At 36.6% G+C, this 12406-nt stretch overlaps 1 protein-coding gene across 1 annotated transcript; it reads right to left on the bottom strand.

Annotated features, from left to right (window-relative positions):
• Positions 1 to 6418: 6418 nt before the first annotated feature.
• Positions 6419 to 9626, bottom strand: LOC113725616 (uncharacterized). The gene is made up of 3 exons (XM_027248881.2): positions 9306 to 9626; positions 7970 to 8319; positions 6419 to 6940 (listed from the first exon to the last, which is right to left on the bottom strand). The coding sequence occupies exons 1-3, from the start codon at positions 9489 to 9491 to the stop codon at positions 6754 to 6756; spliced, it is 723 nt and encodes a 240-aa protein (XP_027104682.1). The 5' UTR covers positions 9492 to 9626; the 3' UTR covers positions 6419 to 6753.
• Positions 9627 to 12406: the final 2780 nt, after the last annotated feature.

Here is a 12406-nt window from a genome sequence, read left to right as displayed (position 1 = left end):
CTTTTATTTGCTTTGTTATCCGTCTTTATATGGTCGGTTTTACCGCCTAATTATTATATGGCTGGTATCTACCGCCTATCTATTATATGGTCGGTTATACCGCCTAATTTGTGCTAACTTGAATTTGTCTATTTCCTGACCCGGTCCTAACAATAGCCACTGTCTAGCTAAAAAAAAAAAAAAAAACCCAGAACCTTCCTCAAGCTTTTATTTTTTAATTTTGTTTTCTTTCATTTGTAGTGAATGGCGTTTGTTAATTGCGGCAACATGTTCGTACTAGTTGTTGCTTGGTTTCTGTCGTCTCAAAGCATGTGTTGGATGGTTTTCCCTTACAAAGCAAGTTAAGTAATAGACGTAAGATTATGGATTAAATCTTGAAAAATGAATCGTTTTTCCTTTTTCTAGCCATTGCTGATGAACTAAGGGAGGGTGATGTCTAAAATTGTACTATAATTTGATTTGGAAGGGGATGGCACATGTTAGGAATCAGGCCGCTTACATATTCTTCGAGTAATTCTACAGCTATCAGTATTTTTTTATTCCTTCCCGCCTTACCAAGCAATCTCACCCTTCCCATAACTACCAATGCATCAACAATTAATATGTTTTATGGAGTTAATAGTTTCCTACTACTACTACATAAAACTCCTCTAATGGAAGTGATGCCAAAGAGCTTAGCAATTTTTTTTTTTTGGGAGTGATGCCAAACATCTTAACAATCGGCCATCTTGGCAGTTAGCGTCCAAATTTATTTGCGCCCAAAATAACCATATCGATTTTGCGGACAAAAATTTTTTTTTCCAACAGAGTGAGTGTCCGGATCAATTCTTACGGGGCCCAACTAATTCCACTCTGATCCGGGTGGAGAGGCCCTATCCCCTAGACGCATTAACAGTGGGATTCGAATTCTAGTTGTCAAGAAAATCGTCATACTCTACAAAATGAAAGCGGACTGCTCGAGCTACGCCGTGGGGGGCGATTTTGCGGACTACAGCACACTATCCTTCTCCTCTAGAGTCTAGATAAGATAAATTCAAACGTGGGAAATTATCTTCTTGGGAAATCAAACACTGAGTCTAACATGGGAACCAATTTGTTCAATTAAATTCGTTATTCAACGTACCCATTTCTGCCATGGGTAAATAGATAAAGGGATATTTTACTCTTTCTTGTTAGTTGAAAATTACTTGTTATCTGTCTCTATCTTCCTACTGTAGCTGGTTAGATGATCCCCCTACTTGCTATGATGTCTTCCTCCGTTTCTGAGGCTTCTCATTCGTCTCACTCTCTCTTGTTTAGAGTTTACTTCATATCTCCTTTCGGAAAAGTAAGTGTACAAAGGATCTTGACAGATGAACAATCCCTTTAAGGTTTGGATCGCTCTGCAGAAATTGCATGCCTAATTAGTCTAACATGAAACTTGGCCATCTCAAAAATGAAAGTCGGGACATTAAATATTGCAGTTTATGTTACCTGTAACAGAACAGAAACTAAGAGCTTTTTTTTGGGGGGATATCTGCGTGGGGTCAAGATCTCTCTTTCCTTTAGATGGCCAATTAAATTTGATTGGCGGAATGCCAGTAGGCAAGCACATCAAGAAACAAGTGTTTTTTTTTATTTCCAGTGTGACATTTAACCAAAAAGAACAAACTTGAAAATGATGCATAATGGGTCCATCAGACTGAAGATAACGACTTCATCGTTTGTATTTCTCTTTGAAGTGAACAACCAAGTCAATATGATGGGGTGGAATCAGAACAACGTCATTACTTTATTAAGTTTTTCTACTTGGTCTGGGGAAAGCATTTGCTGCCTCTACATTAATTGGGCTTTTACATGGTAGATGACAATTTTTCCTTCCACAAAGTCTCAGTTTAACAATTAACAGTACTGAATCCATCGTTTGCTTCTACAGTTTTATACATGTACAGCTTTCTGTCTCTTGAGCCAAGTTTACATTTTTCTTGAAAGGGGCTTGAAAAAACAAAGAAGAAAATATGTTGATTATAAATCATGCATGGACTATTGAAATAAGAGACCGAGGAAATGTGTTTCAGTCCGAAAGACGGAACAAAATGACTCCAAATGCAAACATCAGAGACCGAGTTTGCAGCTCTTCATACTAGCATGCCCACTGAATGGCCAACTGGAGTTTGCAGCTTTTCTCCTAATATAAAATAAAAGGATAAATCCCCAATTCCAAACTTCAAAACACTCTAGGATTTTGGTTATCTTGCTGACCATTAATTATAGCTGACTGACTGCCTTCTTCTTCCTTCAGGTTTGAAGATGCTGCTTAACATCAACACGAGAATTCTGGAACAATAGACAAGCCAATGGCCCCAGGAAGGTTGGCTTTTTTAAGCTCACAGAACATGACATAACAAGGGATGTTAGCTAGAGAATCTTGCATTTGAGGGTGTGTCAAAATATCGGATTACATCCAAAAGAAGATTATTATAAATGCTTAAACATAATAATAAAAAAAAATAAAAAAAAAGAACCCACTCTACAAGTTCCTCAATTATTGCCGCCTCCAAAGATGCAATGCCCAGCCACATGTCCGTGGCATTCTTGTGATCTAATAGAATGTGCAGTGAACGTGGAGATGCCAAACTCATATAATATAACTAAGAATACACACTTCACATCCTTTTAAGAACCAACCCGCATGCGCTGAGATAAGCTAGCTTGATCCTTTTCAAGAAATCCTCTCAAACTTTTATGATGTCAATCTATAATCCTAACAAGTAATTATATGTAAGTTGCTAGACCCGATGCTCTGTTCTCCGCATTCTAAATTTGCCTCTTTTGTTACTATGTTACTCGCAGAAAATGTAGAACAAATTTTAGATGCGCTTCTTTATGCATTTGTAATTGTGTGGCGTTGCGTGAGCCGCATGGCCAAATGCTATTTGACCAAATCCGTAAGTGGGTAACTAGTTACAAGAAAATGTGAATGATGTCTCGTTCTTGATTGCTTTAAATTTTACAAACTCTGAATATAAAAACTGATTATAGAGAATAATAAAAAAAAAACTGATTATAGAGAAAATAGAGAATCAGTAAAAGTTACTCTTTGAGTGATTAGGCTCTGTTTGGATTAATTGTTTTTGAAGGTATTTTAAAATATTTTACCATAACAGTATATGAAAAAAATTTATTGTATTTGTTTTTGGAAGAATTTTTGAAATATATTTTGGAGTATTTTTTAAAATTAAAAAATTTTTAGTACCTTTTTTAAAAATTAACACTACCACCACCCCCATCCATCATAGCCACCGCTCCCTCTTTCCTTCTTTCTCTTCCCCCTCTCTCTTCCTCTCCACTGTCACCCCTCCCTTTCCCCCTTTCCCGATCTAGCCCCTCCCCTCTTCCCTATCGCGATCGACTTAAAGCCAGATCGAAGGGGGGAAGAAAAGAGTGGGGATGGCGAGAAAGAGAGAGGGAAGGGGAATAGAGAAGGATAAAGGAAGGGAGGGAGGAAGAGGAAAGGAGAGGGGGAGGGAGGAGAAACCAAAAATGAGGGGGTGGTGGCAGCGGTGAGTAGGGTGATAGTGAATGGTGAAAATAAATGGAAAATGTTGTAGAATTTAATTGTTTTTGTATATTTGTGAGTTATTTTTTATATATTGTATGGATGAGGCGTTTTTTGGAGTTGTTTTATTTGTGTGTTACTGTAGTATTATATTTGAAAAACAGGTGAATCCAAATAAAACCTATGTATAGATTTTAACTTTTTTTATCATTAAAAAATTCTATAATTATAATACGAAACAAAATTAGAATACAAAAGCAATTGAAAACATCACAAATAATTATCCGAAATCAGAATTGATAATTAGTTAAAATAATTGATTGAAAAAATCCCAATACTAATATGTACAGAAAATCAGAATTTATAATTAGTTAAAATAATCAATCCAAAAAAAAACAAACCCGATATAAATATGCACAGAATGCGAAGAGAGAGATGTATTGTGCAAGAGAGCATTTGATGAGGAGGGAGTTCCGCCTTCGAGTCTTTTGCGACAACGGCGGACAAGCGTGAGAGCAACGACTAAGAGACAAAACAAACCGTCTTTTATTATTCTGTTTCCACATACAATTGCTGATGATTGTGCCACCACCACACGCGGGAAAAAAATTTCCTACCCATCTCATCGTAAATTGATTTAAAACAGATTAGCGAAAAGATCTTCCAATGTTTACCATGAGTTGAAAAGTAAGGGAAAAAGTTGCCCCTGCAAGAGCAATTCCAAGGCCATCCTATGCCAACATGAGAGCTGGGCTGCAGCAGCTCCATTTTTCACAGAATTGAAGAGAACTTTGAGATGCAAACATTTTTCACAGAATTGAAGGATCAAAGTCATAAATGCAAACAAACATCTCACAGCTTTGCTAAACTCCAGCAACTCTGGGACCGGAGACAATCCAAACATGATCACGTTGGTGGAAGACATTCTGGCACTAGCTAATCTGTTTCAAACGTGCTCCTTTGTTGTAAGGAATATTAGTAGTATGACTCTATGTAATCAGATTAGTCTTTATGCTCTAAGCATATGTATGGATGAGAAGAGAACTTTAGTTACTCCTTAAGTGCCATGGTACACTTGATACAACTGATTGAATCGTTGCTCAAATATTATAAAGTCTCGAATATATATGAAATACTGCCTATCGTTTCCCAAAAAAAAGAAAAGAAGAAAAGAAGAAGAGAACTTTGAGCATTGACAATTTGATTGAGCAGACACAGAGTAAAAAGTAACAAAAAGGGGTAAAAGTCATATGAGTGGAAAAAGCTAGTGATGTTGGATAAGAAGGGCTAAGAGGTCAGATGCTGGAATGATGCCAAAAGATCGCATATCCCACCGCAGATATAATGTAACGTCAAAGTTCTTGTAATTGTAATTGACAGTAACAGAAGAATTATGAATGATGTATGCGCATCCATTTCTTAATTTTCACAAGAAAAAACAAATTAAAAAGCATAATACATTTCTTGAATGATGGTTATGTTGCAATTTGCGCAATCACGACCATGCGAGTTCCCATCAGATTTTGACTTCCTCAGCAAAGTTACTAGAAAATGCGCAAAGCACATGAATGATCCTTTGAAGCAATGGAACTGGACCGACTGGTCCCTACCCTCTCGAAGTGGGTTGATATTACTAGTGCCCATCAACACTACATAGGTTGAGGGGGAGAGTGGTGACGCAGAATTGACTAGTCTCTGGCCCTGAATCCTGATGATGATATGTATGCATTTCTCCATCAGCACACCTTTTCTGCTGCCCATTTTAACTTCTCTTTTCGGTTTTTCAGCAAACCCACGATGACGCTCTGTGGGTTGGGATCGAAGAAGATGCTGTGGACACCATTCTTTACCCATTTGCTTCCATCTTTGAATTTCAATTATGAACACACATTTTGCGTTGACTATTGAGATGAGGGAGAGAGAGGTATGGTTGACTTTACAGGTCTTTGAATTTACATTTAATTCGTTCAAACAAGGCGCTCCTGTTTAGATCCCTGTTTTTGGAGTGTTTTTCAAAAATTAATTTTTCAAATACATTAAAAATTTTTAAAAAAGTACTCTAAAAAGTAATCTAAAAATTAGTTTAAATTTTTTTTAAAATTTTAAAAAATATCTCAAAATATATTTTAGAAACTCTTCTACTCTTAAATATCTCAAAATATTTTCTAAAAATATTCCAAAATATACTCTCAAAACTCTGCTACAGCAAAGTTTTTCAAAAACACTCCAAAAAACGGCTAATCCAAACTCTGGCTGCTATGGTAACAAGAAGTGATGGAGCACTAAAAGCTTTTGCAAGTCAGTCTTGCACACACTCAGGCATGCCTACAAGTCAAAGCTCAAATAATGGAAAAACTCTCAATTATTTCTTGCTTTTGTGTTTTAGTAAGTGTGGACACAATCCAACAGCTTATCTAGCGTGTCAGCCGCACAATTGAATCAATTTTCGAGTGTGCCAAGTTCAAAGAAAATAATTACTCTGCATGTAATGTATAGGAACCATCTTCAACTTCCAACTCCGTTACTTCAAGGGTGGGTGAATTTGAAATTTGGGGGATTACAGGGGCCAGCAAAGTATTGACAGATTTTCTTTTTTTTTTCTTCTTCCCCTTTCTTTCCCAGTTCACAGAAATTGCTGCGCGTAGGTGGGCCGCTGAAACTTTATACTAGCCCCCTTTAATGCTTTGGGCTTGTACTTTTGATTTAATCACCGTTTGGACCTGCTACAATGGCTTATTAAAATGCACTGGGTAATATATGCATGACGGCCCAGGCCTCAACAATTGCTGTGATCGAACAAAGAGATTGGGTTGGGGGTGAGGTGAGATTGATTCATGAATAGATTAGGCTACAAAACATACCATGCGTTTCTCAATAAAATTAATTTTTCAAGCATCAAGAGTGGTATTATTAACTTCTTCCAATGTCCGATTAGAAAAAAAATCTAATCTAAAGCAAATGGTGCTGCCAAATAAAAGGACTACAAGATCGTATCACTAGGAACCTAAAAGAAAAGGAAAAAAAAAAAAAAAAAGTTGGGGGGGAAGAAGATTGCAACACAGATGTACACTCCCACCCACTAAATCTTGTAGCAACAAAACAAATATTTTGATAGTTGTCACCCCTTCTCTACCCTCTTTAACATTCTTGCCTAGCTCAATAAGTGGATACATTTTCTGATTGGAACTCATCAATGGAATACCAGTTCAAGAAAATTATGAAGCAGGTGAAGCGCCTTCCTTGGCTTGAGTAACAAATGTACCCACCGATTTAAACCAACGCATAAGGTTCCGGTGGTCCTTCACATATAGCCAGGCTTGTAAAAATGGAAAGAGGCTCTCATTAATCCCACGCTCTTCAATGTAGCCGTGGAGCGCATCTCTCATTTTCTCATCTAGATGCCTAATTATCATCAGTAAAGAATTTGTCATTGCCCAAGAGCATTGCATAATCAAATTAAAACCCCAACACCAAAATTAAAAATAAACTAAAAAAAAACAGATGTAAAAATTGTACATCAAATTTCATTGAAGCTACTCAGCTAAGATTGACACCATTGATATCCTAGTCAACCACTCTGCTTGTCCTTTGTGCGTGTGTGTGTGAGAGAGAGAGAACAATTCTTCAGGAAACTTCATCTATAAATATTTTCACCCGGATTAAAACTAGAGGCATTCAGTAGGCAATATTCAGTGTACACTTTATCCAATTCATAATCGAGCACCTAATTAATATTCAAGAAATTTTACTTGCAATGGCCCCAAGTAAAAGTCCGCAGGCTAATAATTACCCACCAGTTCACCTAAATGTAAACTGATCATTTATATTGCATCAAAAACACAATTCAACCTAGGTAATTACAAAACCGAAAGAGGGGCTTATCAAGAAAGAAAATTGTAAACTGATCATCTCCAACAGACCCAACACATGGAAGCCTTATGAGCATTTCCTTTTTACTGTTCTTGCAGTATCTTGCTCAATTAAAAAACTAGAAACAGAAATGAGACATAAGCATGCAATATAACACCCGCAACCAAAGATTTACGTGACATTGCGTCAATTAATCTAAATGCCATCACATTCTGGCCATGTATTACATTTGCAGGTTTCAACTAAGATGCTTTGCATACGAACACTTGCTTAGCGAAGAAAATGCATGGATTAAGAAATGTTGCTGCAGTCTTGGATACTAATTTTAACCAGTGATGTAAACCTTAAACTATTTGTCTCAAGAAACATAAGAATTGTCATTTTAGCCCTTATTTACCAAAACAACGGAATAATGGAACACTGTGACTGAAACAGGAACTCCATCCTTTTTTGCATAATGTGTCCACTTTAAAAAGCTAAAATAGTCAGCAAAAAAGAATGAAAAGCAGACTCAATCAACAGCTGTAAAGCAAACTCAATAAGCAGCCTAGAGCAACTTACTCAAAAGTGGGGCCGTTGTATCTACTAAGAAGCACAGGCAGGGCTGCAGCCTCCGAGGATTCCATCTTCGACCTCATCGAAACTGAGTGAATTCCTAAAGCATCTGGATACAACCCACAAAGGAAATGAAGAGAATCTTGCTGCCCTGGTTTTGAAATTTCAACATGAACGAACAACTGATTCATGCCATCATCCTCCTCATCATCATCTTCACCACCTCCAGGAATTATGTTAGCCAAGCGCATCACAGAAATACCGATTTCTTCTTCACCGTAGGACCGTTTTAGAATGGCACCGCCACTGTCAATTGATCCTTTCACCACCGTGAATGGAGAAGGGGGGCTAACTTTCTGCCAAGCATGGAATTCCTTTAGATGAAGGCCAAAAGAAATAGAGACATTCCAACCGTACATCTAGAGGCATGACAATGTCAATTATGGCTCCTTACTCTATTAAATCAACCTAGTATTACCAACTGTCAGAAACGCCCCAATACCTAACTCCTAGGTAGATATGTAGTTGAAATGCATTCAAAGGCTAGTATTATCAACCAGGTTCCTCAAAAAGACAGTAACACAAAGGTTTTTTTTTCCCCTTTTTGGGTGAAACAGGTAGTTATTGTTTGCCGTACACTGACAGCTATCCACACAACTTTGCAGCTATATCAGCTGTAAAAATAATCCTACCCACAAATTCATTCAGAAAGTTCGAAAACACCCTAGTGCATTCAAAGTTTATGTAGAGTCTCACTAAATGAAATTTTGCATAACTTAAAATGCTGAAAGGAGCCACTTTTCTTTTAGGCACTAAATTTAACTGGACTCCTTCTGCTTGTACCGCACAGCACACAACAGAAGCTAGCTGCCTTCCAATGCCCTCATATTCCTTAACTGTCCCTTCTTTCCTTAACTGTCTCTTCTTTCAAACCATGATATACGAATGCATAAAAGTTACAAATAACAGAATAATTAGTAAAATGCCTATACTCCAAATGATGCTTCATTTTACAAAAATGTAGGCACACAAACCAATTCCAAACAGTAAAAGGATCCAAAATTTCATCATAGACCAGAATAACCATTCCTTTCATAATTAATTCACTTATAGATTTAGGGAGAGAGTAATTCCAACACTGTAATCACCACCACTACCACCCCAGAAAAAGAAGAAGAAAAAAAAAAGAGAAAAAGGTGAACATCCTAAAACCACGGACTAAAGAAACCCTAAAGAAGAAAATAAAACTATAATTAATTTAACAAGTTAAACAATCCAAGAATCTACTTTCTATCAAATTCAAAAAGATAGAAAGAGAGAGAAGTAGTATGGAGGTGATTACTGGAGGAGGGGTCATTTTGGAGACTTCAAGGTAATGATCTTTGAGGGAACGGAGAAGGATGGAGTTGACGGCGACGGATGAGGAGGTGGCTTTCGAACTCGACGACAGCCGGGCAGCTATCGTCCGCCACCATGGCTGTTTTAGCAGAACCCCTCCGGCATAAGATACCAGAGCTTTTCGCCACATTTCCTTTGAACTTGTTTGGTTTCCTTCAAACCCTGTGTTTTTACTTCCCGTATGATAAACCCTGCTCTCGAATTTTGGAGGGTTTTGGAGTTTGGATTTGTCATTTGTGCGCCCGTGAGGCCGAGAGCTTTTATCTCGGGGAACAATCTTATAATTTCCACCCCTTAAGTTACTGGAAATTGAAACTAGGTACGGACTGAATAAGGAATATGCAATACACGGCTTAGTATTTTTTTTAAAATCCTGTTTAATCTTTCTTAGTTTAATCTACTTAAAATTGGTAACTACACTTTCAGATTTTTCTCATATCACTAACACATATATTTAAAAAGAATTTTGAACAAAAAAAATAATAATGATGCATTGTTCATTCTTTAACTGACAATCTTACGATAACTAGAATTCATTTTTTTATACTAATAATCTTACAATAACAGAATTTATATTATTACAAAATAGAAAATTTATCCAAGGGTCCAACTACTTTTAAAAACTTATCCATCCTCTGCTTTGAACAAATTTTAATAGGCAAACTTGGTATTTTAATTTAAACCTACATGTGTTTTATTACAAATAATTCTTATTCAAGGATAAGAGTAGAAACATCCATTAGTTTGTATCTTTATACTATATAAGAATAACTTGTGGTCAAAGTAGGGTTTGAATTTCAACTACATGGATAGGAATTTTTTTGGAAATATTTAGAATATTATGTAGTTTTTTAAAAACTTTCGATACAACTGAGAGTAGCATGTGTTTAGATATATTTATCGAAACTCCCTCATTTTGATGCATTTAAAACTTTGATTTATGCAGACATCTGAGTATTTTTGGAATATGGAATTATTTTGCAATTATTTTTGCATTGAATACAACTCATATAAACATATGTGTTGGTGTAATTATTGAAATGGTGTTATAGGCACATTTAATTGAAGTATGATTTTTGTTGTGCAATTAACATGTTACTATAACTAGCTGTTGGAGGGCATTCGGTATTCCTTTGTCTGAAACAACTTATGTCTCCTTTTGGACGATTTTCAACTGACATTTGTAGGAGTTTTTTGGGAATGGTAAAATTGTAAAAGTATTGATAAAATAAAGTATACAAGTGTGTACTGCAATTAGAATGTACTATTATTAGTTTTGTCATATTTGATGACTATTTCTTTTCAGAATATACTATTATTTGTCCAATAAAAAATTCTTTTTAACCACAGGCACCAAACACTCGTGCGATTCGCGAGCACTCTCCCCTGGTAGTAGGAATATCTATTAGCTCGGAACATGTTTTTTCAATAAAAATGAAGTCGAATATGCATTAAGAGAATCACCTACGTCATGCCAATTTTATAACACGGATATAGGGTCGAGCCTAGGGGTGGAGTTGAGCCGAGTCGAGCTCGAGTAGTACCATACTCGAGCTCGAGCTCGAAGGTTATGAGTACTGCTCGAACAAGTCTCAAACTTCGGACTCGAACTCGACTCGATATAATTAAAGAGAACTCGAGCTCGAACTCGTATAAGATTCGAGCTCGAGTACTCGAACTAAGCTCGTAAAATGAGCTCAAAAACATTTGTTTTCTAAACCAGAATTCAGCAAAAATTGAGCGCAAAAAACTGTGCTATCCTTCAATATAGCAATTCATATTAAAACATGCATTTTGCTTCATTTCAACGCAAATGCCAACCATGTGATTCAAGCACTCTAAAAGCAACATTATCAAACTAGTTAATATGATAGAAAAAATGATAGTTTCTCAATAGCCAAAATAGCCATGTAAGCAAAAGAAATAGAGAACTTGATATTAATAGCATTTAGTCACAATACACTGAACTCTGTATCATTTGAGATCAAGTTCTCTATACAACATTCTATTAAGATCCATTGCCAAGATTCTATACAGCAACTCATGTACAGATTTTAGTCAAAAATCAAAATACAACCTGGTAGTATCTATACAACATTCACTTGAGTCAAAGAAATCACCAGATTCACTACAGCTATGCAGATTTGAGTCCAAAGTCAAAAGTCAAAACACAACTTGGCAGCCACAGCTTGTCAACAGTCAAAAAAATCTCCAGATTCACCAAAGTTGTACAGATTTGAGTCAAAAAAGTCAAAACACAACTGGCAACCACAGCTTGTCAAGTGTCAACATTCGCTTGAGTAAAAAAGTCACCAAATTCACTATAACTGTTCAGATTTGAGACAAGTCATTTGAGATGTTAACTGCATAGAGTTCAGATTCCAAAATTCCAAGTTTCTAACACCTATTGCCAACCAAAAAAATATAAGTCCTGTCAAATATCACCAAAGACAAAAAATGAATCAAATTAAGGTACAAAATTATCGAGAACTCTAGATAACGCACAATGCCAGACCTGATTCAAAATGAGCCCTTTGCAATAGACCTTCAAATCTTGGGCAATTCAATTTCTTTGATTATTTTAGCTTGCTGCATTTACAATAAAAACCACCCAAGGCAAATAATTTAGAAAGAAAAAAAGTCATAACTTGTTGAACTTGGCCACAAAAGTTGAATGATAAAACAATAAAACTTACTTTCACTTTCTTTGAGATCCCGTGAAGCTTTCTAAACCAGTCCCCTGCACACAACAACACTTGAACCGTATCTGGATGAAGGGAAGCACGATAGCTATCAATAACTCGAGTTCCGGCACTAAATGTGGCATCAGATGCCACTGTAGTTACAGGAATAGCCAAGATGTCAGCCGCCATTTCGGACAATATTGGATACGCAACCCTATTGCTTTTCCACCACTCCAAACAATCATAGGCATTTGGGTTGGAACCAGTCTTTAGGCGAGCCTTTTCTAAATAATCCACCACTTCAGATTTTTGTGGCTCAGTAGTCTCCATTTCGTCACAGTACTCATCAAAGTCAACCCAC

Source organism: Coffea arabica, chromosome 2c, assembly GCF_036785885.1.
Source record: "Coffea arabica cultivar ET-39 chromosome 2c, Coffea Arabica ET-39 HiFi, whole genome shotgun sequence".
In the NCBI taxonomy this organism is placed as follows: domain Eukaryota; kingdom Viridiplantae; phylum Streptophyta; class Magnoliopsida; order Gentianales; family Rubiaceae; genus Coffea; species Coffea arabica.
This window is presented reverse-complemented; position numbering and strand designations above follow the sequence as displayed.

Bases quoted from the DNA above. Each gene is read 5' to 3' on its own strand.
- LOC113725616 (XM_027248881.2), bottom strand. From the start codon at position 9,491: ATGTGGCGAAAAGCTCTGGTATCTTATGCCGGAGGGGTTCTGCTAAAA. The intron at 8,320-9,305 runs GTAATCACCTCC...CATGCTTGGCAG, and splicing joins CCAAAATGACCCCTCCTCCA to AAAGTTAGCCCCCCTTCTCC. The intron at 6,941-7,969 runs GTAAGTTGCTCT...GATGATAATTAG, and splicing joins TACAACGGCCCCACTTTTGA to GCATCTAGATGAGAAAATGA.